We start from the raw sequence: 19,347 nt of genomic DNA, 5'->3' as shown, positions 1-19,347 counted from the left end.
TGAGGTAGGTTCCCTCTATGCCTATTTCCTGGGGAGTTTTTATCATAAATGGGTGTTGAATTTTGTCGAAAGCTTTTTCTGCATCTATTGAGATGATCATATGGTTTTTATCCTTCAATTTGTTAATATGGTGTATCACATTGATTGATTTGTATATATTGAAGAATCCTTGCATTCCTGGATTAAACCCCACTTGATCATGGTGTATGATCCTTTTAATGTGTTGTTGGATTCTGTTTGCTAGTATTTTGTTGAGGATTTTTGCATCTATGTTCATCAGTGATACCGGCCTGTAGTTTTCTTTTTTTGTGACACCTTTGTCTGCTTTTGGTATCAGGGTGATGGTGGCCTCAAAGAATGAGTTTAGGATTGTTCCTCCCTCTGCTATATTTTGGAAGAGTTTGAGAAGGATAGGTGTTAGCTCTTCTCTAAATGTTTGATAGAATTTGCCTGTGAAGCCATCTGATCCTGGACTTTTGTTTGTTGGAAGATTTTTTTTTAATATATTTATTTATTTTTGGCTGCATGCGGGCTTTCTCTCATTGCAGTGAGCAGGGGCTACTCTTTGTTGCGGTGCGTGGTCTTCTCATTGCAGCGGCTTCTCTCGTGGTGCAGCACAGGCTCTAGGCACGTAGGCTTCAGTAGTTGCAGCACGTGGGCTCAGTAGTTGTGGCTCACAAGCTCTAGAGTGCAGGCTCAGTAATTGTGGAGCACAGGTTTAGTTGCTCTGCATCACGTGGGATCTTCCTGGACCAGGGCTTGAACCCATGTCCCCTGCACTGGCAGGCAGATTTTTAACCACTGCGCCACCTGGGAAGTTCCTTTGTTGCAAGATTTTTAAATCACAGTTTCAATTTCAGTGCTTGTGATTGGTCTGTTTACATTTTCTATTTCTTCCTGGTTCAGTTTTGGAAGGTTGTACTTTTCTTTTTTTTTTTTTTTTTTTTTTGCGGTACGCGGGCCTCTCACTGTTGTGACCTCTCCCGTTGCGGAGCACAGGCTCCAGACGTGCAGGCTCAGCGGCCGTGGCTCACGGGCCCAGCCGCTCCGCAGCATGTGGGATCCTCCCGGACCGGGGCACGAACCCGTGTCCCCTGCATCGGCAGGCGGACTCTCAACCACTGCGCCACCAGGGAAGCCCGGGAAGGTTGTACTTTTCTAAGAATTTGTCCATTTCTTCCAGGTTGTCCATTTTATTGGCATATAGTTCCTTGTAGTAATCTCTCATGAGCCTTTGTATTTCTGCAGTATCAGTTGTTACTTCTCCTTTTTCATTTCTAATTCTGGTGACTTGAGTCTTCTCCCTTTTCTTCTGCATGAGTCTGGCTAATGGTTTATCAATTTTGTTTATGTTCTCAAAGAACCACTTTTAGTTTTATTGATCTTTGCTATCGTTTCCTTCATTTCTTTTTCATTTATTTCTAATCTGATCTTTATGATTTCTTTCCTTCTGCTAACTTTGGTTTTTTGTTGTTGCTCTTCTTCTTTCTCTAATTGCTTTATGTGTAAGGTTAGGTTGTTTATTTGAGATGTTTCTTGTTTCTTGAGGTAGGATTGTATTGCTATAAACTTCCCTCTTAGAACTGCTTTTGCTGCATTCCACAGGCTTTGGGTCGTCCTGTTTTCATTGTCATTTATTTCTAGGTAGTTTTTTATTTCCTCTTTGATTTCTTCAGTGATCTCTTGGTTATTTAGTAGCGTATTGTTTAGCCTCCATGTGTTTGTATTTTTTACAGTTTTTTTCCTGTGATTGATATCTAGTCTCATAGTGTTGTGGTGGGAAAAGATACTTAGATGATTTCAATTTTCTTAAATTTACCAAGGCTTGATTTGGTAAATGCCCTACTGTTGGCCATTTAAGGTTTTCCAACTTCTTGGTCTTAAAAATATAGCCAAAATGAATAGGATGTAACGTTGTTTCTTTGAAATTGTTATGACATACTCCTACAAGTTGAAATTGGATCAAACAGTCTGATCATTTAGGCTTTTGGTTTTTGAAAGGAAAATGTCCGTCACAAAAGTTTAATTTCATTCCTATTTTACTACATTTTCACAATCCTCAAAACTCTATTTAATTTGGGACTTCCCTGGTGGTCCACTGGCTAAGACTCTGAGCTCCCAACACAGGGCGCCTGGGTTCGATCCCTGGTCGAGGAACTGGATCGCACATGCATGCCATAACTAAGAGTTCACATGCCACAACTAAGAAGTCTACATGCCGCAACTAAGAGGCCAGCATGCCAAAACTAAGAGTCCACATGCCGCAACTAAAAGATCCTGCACACCACAACGAAGATCCTGTGTGCCACAACTAAGACCCAGCACAGCCAAAAAAAAAAAAAACAATAAATAAATATTGAAAACAAAAAAGCCAAAACTCTATTCAACTTGAAAATCAAGAAACGAGATCTCATTTTAATTTGCCTTTTTTTGATTACTGGCAACTTTTGATACAGTTCAATACTGTCAAATGAAAAGACATATAATGTTAACAAAAAGTTTCCCCCTAAATTAACAACAAAAATCAAGTAGAACTACACTTAATAAGAATACATGTGAGCCTTAAATGAAGAAAATTATACTTAAGGACAAAATTTTTGAACAAAAAAGACATAGCAGGTTCCTGAATGGAACTATACACGTATAGTAAAGATGTCAGTTCTCCCCTAAATTAATTGGTTTCACAGTAGTTCTAATCACAATTTTAGGGAGATTTTTCTTTCTAGAACTTGATTTAAAAAATCTAAAATTTACCCAGGAAAATAAGCAGGTGAAAGAAGCAATAAATGTTGAAAAAGAAAACAAAAATTAGCATTACCAGCTATTTTAAAATATGATTAAGAAGGACTTCCCTGGTGGCACAGTGGTTGAGAATCCACCTGCCAATGCAGGGGACATGGGTTCTTTCCTTGATCCGGGAAGATCCCACATGCCACAGAGCAACTAAGCCCATGTGCCACAACTACTTAGCCTGCGCTCTAGAGCCCACGAACCACATCTACTGAAGCCCATGTGCCAAGAGCCCATGCTCTGCAACAAGAGAAGCCACCGCAATGAAAAGCCCGCGCACCGCAATGAAAAGCCCTCACACCACAACGAAGAGTAGCCCCCAATCGCCTCAACTAGAGAAAGTCCGTGCGCAGCAACAAAGACCCAATGCATGCCAAAAAAAAAAAAAAAAAAAAAAGATAAAGACACTATTAAAATAAAACTTACAAATGTGGAAAGAAATATTATCAAAGATGTTCATAAGAAGGGCATTGATTAATTACACACATGCATACAATGGAATACAATGATGTCATAAAAAAGAATGATCTTAAACAGTATATTGCCCAGAATTATTAAGATCCCATTTTTTAAGTAAACATTTTAATGAAGTATAACATATATGTGGAAAAGCTGTACAATTATAAACTTGGTGAATTTTCACAAAGCAAACACACCCAGATCAAGAAAACAACATAATTAGCACCTCACTCCTTCCCAAGAGTAATAACTACCTTGTCATAAGATCCCATTTTTAATCAACTGTATAGTGGTACGTTTACATACAATAAAATGCACTATTTTAATTGTTCATTTTAACGAGCTTTGACAAATTTACACAACCCATATAACCACTACCAAAGCAATCAAGGTACAAAGCATATAAGCATCCATTTCAGTTAAAAATTATCTATGTATGTCTGTGTATTTGTTTATATAGACACTGAAAAAAGCACAGATGGACATGCTACAAGCTGATAACTGGGAAGTGAAACTGCTAGTGCTTTCACTTCTTTAAAATTTTTAATTAAAATAGTGTTTTTTTAAAAAAAGAACAAATTATACTATAACAAACATATCTACCACCCCTCCCAATAAATACTAATATGTAAATTTAATATTGGAGATACAGTTCAAGTCCTCCCCCTAGCCCCATTTATTTCATCTCTCCTGGAGGAAACAATGACTGCTAATACTTTACTCCATATACATAGTATGTTTTTTAAGTTTACATAAGCAAAGGAGAGATTATTTAATAAACGGTACTGAGAATACTGGTTAAAAATCAATGCTCTGGCTTTGCTTGATAGTTCAAGTAATTATCAGCTAAATTATATCATTTGCAAATTGTGAACCCTAAAGGTAGAGCTGTTTATTATCCCTTGATTTTTAAATCTATGTAAGAAAAAGTTCTTATCCTAAAAATAAAATTCCTAACATTATTCTTTAATCTACTTGCTAGAAATTATCATAAAAAAATAACTAAAAGGGCTTCCCTGGTGGCGCAGTGGTTGAGAGTCCACCTGCCAATGCAGGGCACACGGGTTCGTGCACCAGTCCGGGAAGAACCCACATGCTGCGGAGTGGCTAGGCCCGTGAGCCGTGGCCCCTGAGCCTGCGTGTCCGGAGCCTGTGCTCCGCAACGGGAGAGGCCACAACAGTGAGAGGCCTATGTACCGCAAAAAAATAAAAAATAACTAAAAGAGGGAATTCCTTGGTAGCCCAGTGGTTAGGACTCCATGCTTTCACTGCCAAGGGCCCAGGTTCAATCCCTGGTCAGAGAAGTAGTAAGATCCCACAAGCCATGTGGCATGGCCAAAACCAAAACAAAACAAAAAAAAACACACTAAAAGAAAAAGAATTTAAATAAAGAACATACCATAGCTAAAGTTCACCAGTTTTTTTGGCCAGCCAAAAAGTAGAAAATAAAGACCAACAAAATGATATCATTCATTTAATTACCTCAAATTTTAGCTTCTTTAAGCTTTCTATATTAATAATCTTTTTACATTGATATTAATAACTTTAAGAGAAATGCTATTCCCTCAAATAGGTCCTTCTAAATTCAATCTCAACTTGATTCTTTTAATTAGTCATTTTAACATATACAAACCACCTAATTGAACAGTAATGTAGCAAATGAAGGATAGCAATGATCAGAATCTCTGAGATAACTAAAGATCATAAAGCATTTTAGGATGATCAAAAACAAACTTTCAAAGATGATGTACTAAAGAAATAGACAATATGGAATTCACCAGTGTGTTGAATGGAGGAATGCTTCAGATAGGTCTTAAACAACTGGAATAGAAGCAGAAGGATGCTGGAAAGCATGCAAGGCAGGATGATAAGTACAGGCAGAATGATAAACTAAACAACATCTGCTCTGATCTATCAGGCTGGGTCAGAAGAGTCATGTTGCAATAATAAAAGATAACAGTGTATTAATTATACCTCTAGTTTGTTCCAGAAAGGATTTAAGCTTATAAGTATATATTAAAATGTGACCAGATAGCATTAAATAAAGTCAGACAGATAAGGTGAGACACATGAGTACAAAAATAAAAACTGGAACCCACCTTCCATAGAATGGAATTCTTGCTTTGGTTGCATTCTGTTTTAGTTGGTCAAAAGCCCCTATGAAATAGAGTTAATGAGTCCTCAAACTTGAAAATACAAATTTCAGAAAACAATTTTCAAATTTCAACACAATACCTGCTCTGAATGTGTCTGCACATATCAAACAGGTCTTCCAACCTTTTCTCTGGTAGTAATATGCTAACTGGGAAAGGAAGATTTTAAAAATCAATAAATACAAATTTATTATACATGTAATTGTTTCTGTTTACACTTGTTATTTACTTAAGGAGTAAAATAAAATTGCTCATATTCTCCTAAAAGTAATATTATTAAATTCTGAATACAGAAAATTTCCTAAAGAGTTTAAATTCTAAGTGCCATACTGTCACATTCGAAGGATATAAAATGATGAAGCAACAAATGACCATAGTAAAAAATGTTATTAACGTTAATTAAAAACAAACAATAACATAACCCTCTAAGAAATAATCCTTTCCTCTTTTTTTCTTTCTAAACTATACAAAGTTGAGGCTTGTGAAGTAAAATCTGGTAACAAAGTTGAGGTACCCAATTATGGAGGAAGGGGTGGTATAATGAATTTAAAATTAGCAAATAGATATGCAAAATGAAGATTCATACATATTACACTGGGTGAGACATTGTGAAAAGGGAGTTTTGAGCCATAGGAGATAAGGTAAACTTTCCACGTTCACTTCTCCAAAAATCATATCCTCATCTCCTTAAAGGACAGGAACAGTCTTTTTGGTAAAAGAAACAGCATAGTTATATAGAAGTCTAGCATTCTTGCAAAAAGCTTTCACGAGAAAGACTATGGGATTCTTTGCTCTTATCCTACAAAGAGCTATTACAAAAACATAATAGATACATCAAGCAACACAAAATTGTAAAGGAACAAAACTACAAATCCTGACTTTAACATAAAACTTGATTTATACAAACATATTTTCTCCATGACTTTGTTTTTTTAATTAAGTATAATTTACCTTTGAACATGTTGTTGTTTTACCACTCCCTTGCAATCCAACAAACATGATCACATTCTGTTTTCCTTTAGTGGGTGTCCATGCCTTAACTCCAGGGTCTACAAGCTACAAACCAAAAACAAAAATAAAATCAGGTTAACATACACTTACATTCAAAACCCCTCTCCCTACAACTTGAAAAAATAACTTATAGACACTTCAATATAAGTGGCAACCATAATCCTACCATTCTAATACAACTCTATTTCCCTTTGTACATACGTAGTGAAATTTAAGAATTTAAAATAGTACACTGTGAAGTCATAAGCAAGCCTATACTCCCAAACCAATTCAGAGGTAAGGATCTCAAAATATTTTTTAGAACAAGCTGGAGTGTGAATGTGAGACCAAGTTTGAGCCAAAGGAGCAATCTACAACAGCACTGCAGAAATATAATATAAAATATATGTGCAGGCCACATATGAATTTTTAGATTTCTAGTAGTGACATTAAAAAAAGTAAAAACAAGTGATATTAATATTGTATTTAACTCAATATATCTAAAATATTATAATTCAACATGTAGTTTATATTTAAAAATTAATAAGATATTTTATATTCCCTTTTGCCATGCTAGGTCTTAAAACTTGACATGTATCTCCTACTTACAGCACATCTCAATTTGGACTAGCCACATTACAAGTGCTCAATAACCACATGTGGCTAGTGGCTACCATATTGGGACACTACCTATCTTCATGTTCAATTTGACAAATGTTTATATATGAACAAAATTACAAATTACACGTGAAAGACTTTCCAGGTCAGTCAAATATTAAATTCTCCAATGCCAAAGATGTACTGTTCTACAAAGTTATTATATTTAAAGTGCTAGTAAAAAATAATCACTAATTTTATAATGACACTCAGTGGAAAGTTAAGGCATTGATACATATATGGACAGTCCCCAAATTAACAAGCGTGAGGCATTTTTAAAGTTCATTTAAAAAAATAATTCAGTTCCAAGTCAGTTGTTCGGAGCTTGAAACCTGCATCTCCATATGATAATAAAACCATAATAGTAGTTAATGTCCTAGGACCAGATGACATAGACCATATTTACAACTATGTGTAAATAAAGTTTTAATAGAACACAGACATGCCCATTCATTTACTGCTTTTGTGCTATAACACCAGACCTGAGTAGTCGCAACAGAGACCATATGACCCACAAAGCCAAAATTATTTGTTCTTAAGAGAAATTTGCTGAGCCCATGCTAGATGATACCATAAAGGTTACATAATCCATATTATATGTGAATTTCAAGGAAAGCTATGTGGTAGAAAAGGGAGGAAAAGAAAACACATTTTGTGATCTCCCTCCCAGGCACAGGGCTGAAATGAACAAAATCTATCTTAAACATAAATCCACTGCCCTTCCTCCTAGATCCTTTCAGAACACGAATGCTGCCCCATATTCACCTCCATTCTCTATATCCCATGGCAGAATCACTCAGCTCTCTATGAACCTACTATTTGCAACCTATACGTTTTATTGAATAATGATTTTTTAAAATAAATATATCTTCTCTTCCTCCTGCATCCTAGAACAGCAGTACTGAAGTTTCATACTCTATACTACATTAAAATCTGTTATTCTATCTTGAACTTTGAATCGATCTTATCCTGGTGCATGCTTTTGTAACATCATACATTAGTCAGTTAGAGAATATTGGTTCACTCAGGCAGCTCTTCCACTGTTGACACATTTCACTATACAACATCAAAACATTTTATTTATTAATATCAATACTGATCTCACCAGAAAAGTTAAATATTGTGACACTCATGGTGGAGATTCAAGCTTCTAGTTTTCACCTGAAAGCTGGAATTTCATCACGGGCTGTAATACTGTTAGTTATTTGCCTTAAAGTGACAAGCTCACTTTATTTACTTTGGAGAAAATATCTGCCAAAGGCCCAAGTGTAAATAACCACAGATTATGTCTGTTGTTCATTCATGTAAAAATGGCGTTCTATGAAAGAAGTGGCTGGCTCAGCTTGCAATCAAACAATTACACATTTGCTTTCCTCAAGACAACCATCAAATTTCAGTACACAGCAACAGGGCTTTCTGCATACTTCCCATTTCATCACACAAAATCTTATAAACACATGTGTATTCAAGGGTCAAGATTTAATACTACTAATAATCTCTACTGCTCCATCAAAGACATTCTTAAATGAAACTGGCTTTTTTTTTTTTTTTTTCCACTGCAAGTGTGTGGGAGGAAAGAGTTCAATGACTACTAGTATAGTTTGGTACCACTACCTTGATTCATGCTAGGGAGTTTTACCCAGTGGTTTTACCCACCATTGTTTTTGCAGTAAAGAAGGCTGAAAAAATGCAAATAATGTCTTAGTGTTATTATGAAAACAGTTTTGGCCTTGCTTTGTATACCACTGCCCTAGACCATGAGCTTCTGAGTATTAGGCCCAGTCTTTTTCATCTTTTTATCAGCAGTATCTGGCATACTGCCTGGAATAAAGTAGGTACTCCGTAAAGCCATCTTAACAAAGCACTTGATGCTCCAGAATTGCCGAAAGATTCCAACCCCTAAAAATAAAAATGTTCACTCACCCTGTGCTGACCTCAGGTGTTAGATGAAAAACAATCTGGAAATATTGTGAGGAGTTTGGAGATCAGACCTGGGTCTACCACTAACTGTCTTACTTTTCTCAACTGCAAACTGAGAAGGAAAACTGGATAAATTTCCTGACCTCTTTTAGGTTCTGAATTTTTTTTTTAATAAATATATTTTTTAATTTTTGGACACACTGGGTCTTCGTTGCTGCGTGCGGGCTTTCTCTAGTTGAGGCGACCAGGGGCTAATCTTCCCTGGGGTGCGCAGGCTTCTCATTGCAGTGGCTTCTTTCATTGCAGAGCAGGCCTCTAGGCACACGGGCTTCAGTAGTTGTGGCACGTGGGCTCAGTAGTTATGGCTCGTGGGCTCTAAAGCACAGGCTCAGTAGTTGTGGCTCATGGGCTTAGGTGCCCCGCGGCAGGTGGGATCTTCCCAGACCAGGGCTCAAACCCGTGTCCCTGCATTGGCAGGCGGATTCTCAACCACTGCGCCACCAGGGCAAGTCCCTGAATTTCTCTCTAAATTAATTAGTCTACAGGACTAACCTGAAATGACACAACCATCCGAGGTACTAGACTTTTTCAAAGTACCAATCAGCTCTGCTAGAACCAAAGGAGTAAGTGAAACTATTCACACAATATAGGGAAAAATACTCGAGACCACTAGCAGATACCTGGTGCTCTTAAAAATTTTTTTTTAGTTCCTTTCTTTTTTTCCCCTACGGCTGGACTCAAACATATTTTCTAAAGCTCTAAGACTCTCATCATAATTTTCACAACAGCAGCAGCGATATCAATTCTAAGGTGGAACAGGGCAATAGTCTATATTTACAACTTGCAAAATAAAACTTCACTAATTCAAAATTGCTTAAAATCTAGGCAAGAATAGGGATATCTGATCTTTTCAAAGGGAATTTTTTTTTTTTTTTTTTTTTTTTTTGCGGTACGCGGGCCTCTCACTGTTGTGGCCTCTCCTGTTGCAGAGCACAGGCTCCGGACGCACAGGCTCGGCGGCCATGGCTCACGGGCCCAGCCGCTCCGCGGCATGTGGGATCTTCCCAGACCAGGGCACGAACCCGTGTCCCCTGCATCGGCAGGCGGACTCTCAACCACTGCGCCACCAGGGAAGCCCTCAAAGGGAATTTCTGACACAATGAAAGTGTAGAAAAGAACTCTTGCCAAGAGTGACTTTCTGTACAAAAGCAGGACACTCAATAGGCAAAACTTTATATTAAAAGAGGATAAACTCAGAGAGGCTCTTCCATCAATTAATATATAGTGAAGTTTTACTTTTTGTAACTTGGCTTTGGCATTTTTTTGCAGGAATAATACTGGCCTTCATATCTATACTCAGAATTTTGTATTCAGGAAAGCCTATGATAAAAATAAGCCACTTCAGAAAAGTTAATAATCCTTCAATTAATATTTTTAATACAGATAAATATTCTATAAAAACACAAAAAAGGATTCTGAAATAGTATTACTGTTTGCAGTGCTAATGTAGTGAGTCTACAGAAAATCACAGCACAAGCTAGATATACTTTTACCTTCACAAGTTCTTTAAATACTGCGTGCTGAATCATTTTTCTTTTGTTAAGACCAGATGCCATCTCTTCAAGATCAATTGCAGACCTTCATGATGATGGTTTTTGAGGGTAGAAGGGGGAAAAGTCAGTTAAGACGCTCTAAAAGAAAAAATTAGCTTTTGCCCCAAAGAATGTAAGAATATTCAATCATTCATATTAATAGTCTTCTAATTAACATGCATACAATTACTACAGAGTCATAAGTCCATACCATAAAGAATTTACCATGAAATATTAGATGCAAACTTTTGTTAATTTTTCAAGGCTTTCTTTTGAAAGTCCAAATATTAATTTGTCCTCATATTACTGTAAAGTATTCATTTTATTTTTCTGGCAGCATACAGAATTTATACATGTTTACACCTAGCAGAAAATAAGACTACTTCCTGTAGTCTAAATGCTTAAATGCTAGTAGTTCTCTATTTAGTACCCAGTCTGACAATATGAAAAGGAGGGATGGCCTGAGCACGACAAGGGCTAGGATTCAGGCAGCTAATTGAGGTGCCCTCAATTATTCTATGTGCCCTGTCCCAGTCAGTGCCCCTCCTAATTAACACAATAACTGAGACCACACACGTTACTCCTTTATTCAAATATGGACAGAGAAACCAAAAGGGGACAAAAAAGAATACAATTCTCCAATAATGAAGGAGGCTGATTAATGTCATCTTTAGTCTGAAGAGGATTAAAATGGCAGCACTTTTCTATGATGAATCTAAATTGTTAACAGGCTTTTCTATTAAAATACTATACAGTATACGATTGAATCCATTCAGATAAAGGAGTAGTAGAATGGAAAGAAATCCATAATTAAATGAAAGCCACATGTAGTTTATTCTTTGAACCATCATAATGGAAATGTACTGTAAACAAAGTCTTCCAACATATGAGTTCTGTTATTTCCCAGTGCTGTATAGCAAAAACATTTCAAAATATGGCAGACTTTTCTAGTTAGCTTCTCATCCCAGTAAACTATATTTAGTTTTGCCTGTTTTTTACTTGATTAATTTAACTTACTTTACATTTTCTCTTAGTTGCTTCACTAGTTTAATATTAACATCTGCTTCCAATAATGCTGTACATACTTCTTTTAGCATAGCATTTAACACCTGCAAATAAATAAATAAAAACTTAAAACGCCCATTGTATCATTTCAACCATACAAAAACAATGATTGACCAGTCATCATATACTACCATAACTTAATATTAATAAAAACAATACTATACCATTGGGGGGCGGAAAGGTTCTCAGTTAGTCTTCAAGAGAGAATCTCATTAAATGTCTAGTCATTTTGTCAAAATAAGACATTTCAGGGAATTCCCTGATGGTCCAGTGGTTAGGACTCTGAGCTTCCACTGCAGGGGGCAGGGGTTCAATTCTTGGTAGGGGAACTAAGATCCCGCAAGCCATGCAGCATGGCCAAAAAAAAAGACATTCCATTTCGTTTTATTCAACCAGGTATTAACCGTCACAATTTTATCCCTATGTTAAAAGTAATAATAGTAAAGACAATATACAAGCCAAAACGTTACTACACAATACATGTTGCCACTGAAGTTTTCTATGTCATTGAATTCCTGTTGCTGATATGCAGCAATGTATATTCACAACATCTGCTTAACTGGACTATCATGGAGGAAAATGTGACAAAAGAAAATGACTCAGTCTGACCTAGCAGCCTTACTACTTCCACTCAGAGCAGAGGAACAAAGTTGAAAAGGAAACTATCCCCCATTAATAACTCAATATCATCATATATTTGTTGAGGTGCAAGGCACTGTGGTTAAATGGTCACAAGCTATAAAATCTCTAAAAAAGATGAGCCCTTAGCTGCTCATGGAAATCAGTGTTTACAGATTAGAATGTAAGCTCCATGAGAACAGGAATTTTAGTCTACATTGTTTACTGCTATAGCCCTGGTGCCAGCAAAAATGTTTGCCAAAATGTAGGCCCTCAATTACTTCTTGAATGAATTCTCATCATCAACTTCGGTCATATGTCATATAGCGGCTTATCAGATTTCTCTATCCCTCATTAAAGGGATTGATAAAAATGGAACTGATCTCTCATTAGAGGGATTTCTCCTTGTTAATTCCCTAGTAGCACAGTACCAAGAACAGAGAAACAACTGCCAATTCAAGCAACATCTGTTATTTTACTTCCCACCAACCACTTCTCCCTGGTTTCTTTTTTTTTTTTTTCCCTACCATAAACACAAACAGCATAAGGGTTATGCAACAGGGAAAATTGTTTGGAAAGCTGTTGTTTTATTTGTTCAGAATTTCAAAGGCTAAACAATGGTTTAAATTACGATTTATTACTTAATAATAATTATTAGAAAAAGCCTTGGAATTAGGAAAATTAGAAAAACAAGAATTAGAAAAAAGATTCTAATCCTGGTTCTTCCAATAAATAAACATGTGAAACTGACTTTCCGTTGCTGTTAAATGAGAGGCTGGACTAGCTGAGCTCAAAGATGGTCCCCAAATTATTTAATTCCATTAGCTTATTGAAGTGTTGATATCAAATTCTATCTTCGAATTTTTTTAAACCTCCAAGTTAGAAAGTACTTTTTATCTATTATTTCATTTGATCCTTAAAATCATCTTGAAAGGTAAATGCTATTTTCTCATTTTATACATTAAGAAATCTGAAGCTGACTTGCTCAAAACTCTACCATTTGTTTAGTGGGATGCTAAACAAGTTCTTCTAAAACCAACTTCAGTACTTTCCCATTGGTACCACAAAATATAGAGTTTACTATAATCTTCTTTTTTCAGTTGACAAACCATTAAGATACAATGTGTGGAGAAAAAAATGGGAGAAAGAAATACCTTAAACTTAAAATAATAAAACCTGGAGGAAAAGTATTTCAGATACCATATAAGGAGTCAGCTTACAAAATTTCCAAAATAACTGAATGAGGATTACAGAGGGAATGAATCAAAGTAGTCAAGATGGAAATACTAGCCTTTTATAAGAATGCTAAATAAAAGTCAAGGAGAAAAGGTCAGATACATGCATGCCTAGCCAAGAAGCAGGATATTAAAGTTTTAGGCCTATGTCAAGAGAGAAAGCAAAAGTATATTTCCAGGTCTAAGCCATTTTCAAAATATAAAAGGTATATCATTATTACATGTAAGTTAAGGTGGTTTTTGTTTTGTTTCTTGGGGGGTAATTCATTACTGAAAGTTGAAATTAAGACAGTTGATTTCTCAATAAAAAATGCTATCTAGTGTATCCATTTCTGGGTTTTATCTACTGGTATTTACATAGAGATTACTAATCATCCATCTCCAATGCTAGTGATGATGTACAATCACATGTATTTTACATATTTTACATACCTCTTCATTGATAATGGTGGCATTGCTCAATGAGCGTAATGCTGATGTTATTTTTCTTCCAAGGTCTGCTAGTACCATCCTGAAGACTTTAAGGTGTGATTACAAGGAACTCTAGGAAGGAAAAAAATTAAAACATCTATAAACAATCAACACCAGTTCCCATAACTGAAGACTTCTAAAGAAGAATAAGTTCAAATTAAAGTACTCTAGTGTTTAGATACTGTAACTTCAACTTCTGTAGCCTCAACCTGCATCTTCAATACTGTCAGGTCCAGAAGCTGAAGCTACCACTTGGTTATGATGCCTTATATTTGAATACCTAACTGGAATATTCTGTATGAATCAGCAAATTTAACATGTCAGATAATATGCTTTGAAGAAATGATGACATCTCAAATTAAATGTATTCATTTTGGACATACTTGTAAATATGAATAACTGACTGATGTGTTACGTACATTTTTAAATGAAAAAAAGGGTGAGAAAGACAAAGAAAGAAAAAGGTGAAATCTCCACCCAGGAATATTGTCTAATTAAAGGACAACTATTTTGAGTTATGCCCTAAGTGAAAAAAAAAAGTTTTAAAATTAGTAAATCACTTAACTTTTCATGAACATTGCATTATCTCATTTCATTCTTCTAAAAACTAAGGAAGGAGGTGTATTATTAAAAGGCTGTTCTTGATTCCCCAACTCTAAAACAAGATAACCTCTAAGGCCCCTTCCAGCTCTAAAATGTTACGGTTTTATAAAATAGGTAGATGTACCTATTACACGTAAGTCAGGATGCAAGGACTCATGGGTGGTAAGCAAGCAAATATGACTGGTAATTCCTGCCCTCAAGTTGCTTACCTACTAGCTAGCAAGACAAGGCACATGAATAAGCAGCAAAATAAAGTGAATCTAGGAATTCCTCTGCCTGACTGCCTTCTAACTGGGACATAGGCTTTCTTCTGCCTTCAGACTCAAATTGAAACATCAGCTCTTCCTGGGTCTCAAGCCTGCCAGACTGCTGACTAGAAATACACCATCAGCTTAGCTCTCCTGGGTCTCCAGCTTGCCAAGTCACCCTGTGGATCTTAGGACTCATCAGCCTCCATGATCATGTGAGCCAATTCCTTATAACACATCTCTTTTTAAGTGTGTGTCTGTGTGTGTCTGTGTGTGTGTACACACACATATCCTATTGGTTCTGTTTCTGTGGAGAACCTTGACTAACACCAGAAAAGTAGTAGTTCAAACTAGCAATAAAATTTTATGGTCAACTGCCAATGATTATTTCTGTAAAAATTCAAAGGAAAAAAAATAAGCTCAAGTAGACAGAACAGGCCTTATTGAGAAGGCTGAACATGAATTTGATCCTGAAATAGGGTAGTAGTTGGATAGGTGGAGAAAAGGACAAAAGGGAGTTTGAAGAAGGTGAAATGGCATAAGCAGAAATGGAGACATGGAAGAGCCTCGGACATATTCATATCTTATGTATACATTTTACTTATAGATTATTGAGTACTATTTTGAAGACAGTAAATAAAACATTCTCATCAGGACAGAGGGCTACATAGTTAGAAGGAAATACAGGTTGTAAAGGGCTCTGAAAACCAGGTTAAGAAATATAAGCAATGCTGGCAGAAAAGTTCAGTGTTCAAAACAGCTGTTTTGGTAACTCTTCCAAACTAATTGGTCTAATTTAGTCAACCAAGATTACCTAGACTAGATCCTATCTATAGAGTAAACAGAAGATTAAAAATAACAGAAACAGGAGGACAAAAGAGCTGACTCATTCAACATAGAGAAAGTGGAAAGATGAGGGGAGTCAAAAGAAGCAGGAAGGGAAAAGGCACTCAAGGACCTATCACTGGCAAAGAGATATTCCAGGTTGAGCTCTACATTAAACACTACACTTCCATTCAGGTAAAATTTGGTAAATTATAACCTAAAAACTTACTACCAATACCTGATGGAACTGAAAAAATGTACTTACCATAATTTTCTGTTTTTTACGATTATATGGTTATGTAAGCTGGAAGAGCAATCACTTCGTAGAAAAAATCCAGAACTTTTAACTTCTTATCCCATACTCATTATACCAAATTATTATTGCATAAGTAAATATTCTTCAGGTAAGAGATAAGATTCAGTTATCTGATAGATGTTTCAGTTTATCTCCTCTACCATTGCATTACCAGAAGTAATATAATCCTAATTATGACACCACAATTAGCTTTTTTAGAGATCATGTCATAAACAGATCATCCTCCATTTTATTTATTTTCTCATCCTCCATTTTAAAAAGCTACACTAGTTAACTCTTATCTTCCCATGTTGACTGGCTCTTTTAAATTAAAAATTAAAAAAATTCTGTGAAGTTTTCCAATACAGTTGTCCTACTTATTGGTAGCATATTTTAAAATATATTTGCCTGATTACAAAAACCTACACTTGAGTAGGGGAATAATATCTAATAATACCTTTTATTAATACAGTGTTTCCTCTGTAATTTCCAAGGATGTGTTTCTGAAAACTCTGGTATTAAAATTCCGTTCAGGGCTTCCCTGGTGGCGCAGTGGTTGAGAGTCCGCCTGCCGATGCAGGGGATACGGGTTTGTGCCCCGGTCCAGGAAGATCCCACATGCCGTGGAGTGGCTGGGCCCGTGAGCCATGGCCTCTGAGCCTGTGCGTCCGGAGCCTGTGCTCCGCAACGGGAGAGGCCACAACAGTGAGAGGCCCGCGTATCGCAAAAAAAAAAAAAAAAAAATTCCGTTCAAAACCTCAACGACTTTCCATTTCACGCAGAGGTAAAGTCCTCAGAATGGACTATAAGGCACTCACCCTCCCCTGAGGATTCTGTTACTTGCTGCTGTTGCTACACATTTCCACCTCAGGGCCTTAGTACCAGCTGGCATGCTCATACTCTGGTTAACTATATGGCTCCCTCCCTCATCTCTGTCGGACTGCTGTTGTCCAGATGCAACTTCTCAATGAGGCCTTCCCTCATCACTTGTTTAAAACTGCAGCCTCGGGCTTCCCTGGTGGCGCAGTGGTTGAGAGTCTGACTGCCGATGCAGGGGATACGGGTTCGTGCCCTAATCCCGGAAGATCCCACATGCCGCGGAGCGGCTGGGCCCGTGAGCCATGGCCGCTGAGCCTGCGCGTCCGGAGCCTGTGCTCCACAACGGGAGAGGCCAAGGCAGTGAGAGGCCCGCGTACCACAAAAAAAAAAAACAAAAACTGCAGCCTCCCTTCTCTTCATTTTCTCTCATTGTTTTCTTACCAACTAACATGATTTACTTACAGCTAACCCCTGAACAAAGGGAGGTTAGTGGCACCGACCCCTTCCACAGAAAATCCACGCACTGCTATCTGTGCCTCAAAAACAAAGAAACGGACTCACCCAAAGGCAGGAAGCTGAAACAGTTTGGATAGAATTGACTCAAATCCTAGTTCTTATGATTCCACATATTGTGATCTCTAATTGAACACAAACTTATCCCCACACTTAATTTAAAAGTCTGTAAAATGAAAATACACGTACTATATTGAAAAAAATCTGCACATAAGTCTACCCACGTAGTTCAAACCCTTGTCGTCAAGGGTCAACTGTATATTATTTGCAGTCTAGCTCCCTCAACTGAAACGTAAGTTGCATGAGGGCAGGGATTTTTGCCTCTTTTGCTCTCTTCTGTGGCTCAATGCTTTATTTATCTTCAGCCTATGTAGTAAGCCTTTAGTAAAAATGAACCTTATGGATGAATGATGTATTTAAGACCTTAGGGAAAAAGCAAGACTAGGGAACCAAAGTCATGAAAGGCCTTACAAGTATCTCTCAAAAGACCACTAAAATAAACCAATGAAGATAACATGACAAATCAAAAAAAAATCAATGACCTAGATAATTGATATTGTACAATTAGTATTCATTTGCCTTATTTATTATAACTTTTCAGAATTTCCAACAAGATTCTTAAAAATTAACTTCGCCTTGTTCTAATATGCTAATATATAATATACTAATATACTAAAATACAATATACTAATATACTAAATACAAAATATCTTTTTTAATGTTAATAGCTAACTCTATATCTCAAATTGGAATAATTTACTGTTTAAGCACCCTCACTCAAAATTCTCTCTGCTAACTGAAAAGATTTATAGAAGTAATTATGTGTATACCTGTACTAGAGTTTCACAAAAGAAGAATCTCTACTTAGATGGGGCTGTTGGAAAGGTAAGGGATTACTATATAGTACTTCATATAGTTTAACATCTATTATCTCATTCCACCCTCACAACAATTTTACAATATAAGCAGGTGAAGGAATGGAACAGCCATTCCCTACAAAAAAAGCATAATGACTTCCTACAGTGCCTTGAATACAGAGCCTTAGGTCCTAGGGTATGAATGATGGATGCTTTAGACCATACAGTTGAATACACCTGCTGGTGAACTCCTGGGATGAATTTTGCTGCTATACTACAAGAAAGGAAATCATATTTTGAAAGCAAAGATGCACATTCCTCTTCATGCAAGAGTAATAATTGCAATGTCCAGAAAGAACTGATAAGTACCACTGCAATCAGGACATGCAAGGACTGATCTTGGCCCATCACATGTTCTTCTAACAGGAGTCTGGCTAACAGTTGGATTGTGAGGTGATGGAAACGGTCTCAAGTTTGGGGTGCCCTAAATAAGGCAAGCACAGGGCCAAGTATCATACTTACCTGCTGCAGTGTGAAGTACTGGAAAGAGCATGGGCTTTGGAGTCTGACAGACTTGGATTCAAATCCCAGCTCTGTTACATACTGGCTGGGTTACTTTGGGCAAGTTACTTAATCTCCCTGAGCCTCACTTTCCTCACCTGCAAAATGGAGATAATACCATTATCAAGGTAGTTACCCTGAAAGGTTGTTGTGAGGATTAAATGAGACAATATGTATAAAACTGCCTGCAAGTACACAGTATATTAACTATTATTTTCCTTCCTTTCTTGAATGATATCAATTGGCTCTCCTTATAACTTTAACTGAAGTGTGAGTAAACTGGAAATTTTCTGAACTCTACTAAAGTGACTGTCCCACTACCCAGGAATCACTCCCCCAAAATATTTAACATTTAGTGTGAACGTGTACCTGGTAATTATTCAATAGAAGCTGGAGTGTCCAAACAGCCACTTTTTTCTACATAAGCAATTAAAAATAATCCTGCCAAAACCTTGCCCGATCTGAGATTATACAAACAGATCCTAACAATTAGAGATTCCAAATCTTATTATAATGAAAATGCCTATTAAAAAGTTCTTCTAAGCCCTAGTCAATGACTAACTTATTGGATCAATATTACACTAAAGAACTAAATATACAAATATACTATTATTAGTAAATGTCTTTAGAAAAATGACTTCTATATTATACACTTTTCTATAAACTAGTCAATAGC

The 19,347-nt window shown here is 36.6% G+C and overlaps 1 protein-coding gene across 5 annotated transcripts in view; it reads right to left on the bottom strand.

Annotated features, from left to right (window-relative positions):
* SRP54 (signal recognition particle 54) overlaps window positions 1-13,989 on the bottom strand; it is a gene marked incomplete at its 5' end in the record, with an annotated part of 32,551 nt that extends 18,562 nt beyond the window's left edge. For 3 of the 5 annotated variants that reach the window (XM_079699823.1, XM_079699824.1, XM_079699826.1), the window contains 6 exons: window positions 5,349-5,406; window positions 5,485-5,551; window positions 6,354-6,458; window positions 10,523-10,607; window positions 11,579-11,670; window positions 13,912-13,989. In XM_079699823.1, coding sequence (XP_079555949.1) covers window positions 5,349-5,406; window positions 5,485-5,551; window positions 6,354-6,458; window positions 10,523-10,607; window positions 11,579-11,670; window positions 13,912-13,989 — 485 coding nt within the window. Of the gene's footprint in view, window positions 1-5,348; window positions 5,407-5,484; window positions 5,552-6,353; window positions 6,459-10,516; window positions 10,608-11,578; window positions 11,671-13,911 lie in introns of all 5 variants that reach the window. The other 2 variants (XM_079699822.1, XM_079699825.1) reach the window with 2 other exon arrangements.
* Window positions 13,990-19,347: the final 5,358 nt, after the last annotated feature.

Source organism: Hyperoodon ampullatus (genome assembly GCF_949752795.1).
Source record: "Hyperoodon ampullatus genome assembly, chromosome: 3".
NCBI lineage: Eukaryota > Metazoa > Chordata > Mammalia > Artiodactyla > Ziphiidae > Hyperoodon > Hyperoodon ampullatus.
The sequence above is the reverse complement of the archived record's forward strand: the minus strand, read 5'-3'. Positions and strand labels throughout refer to the sequence as shown.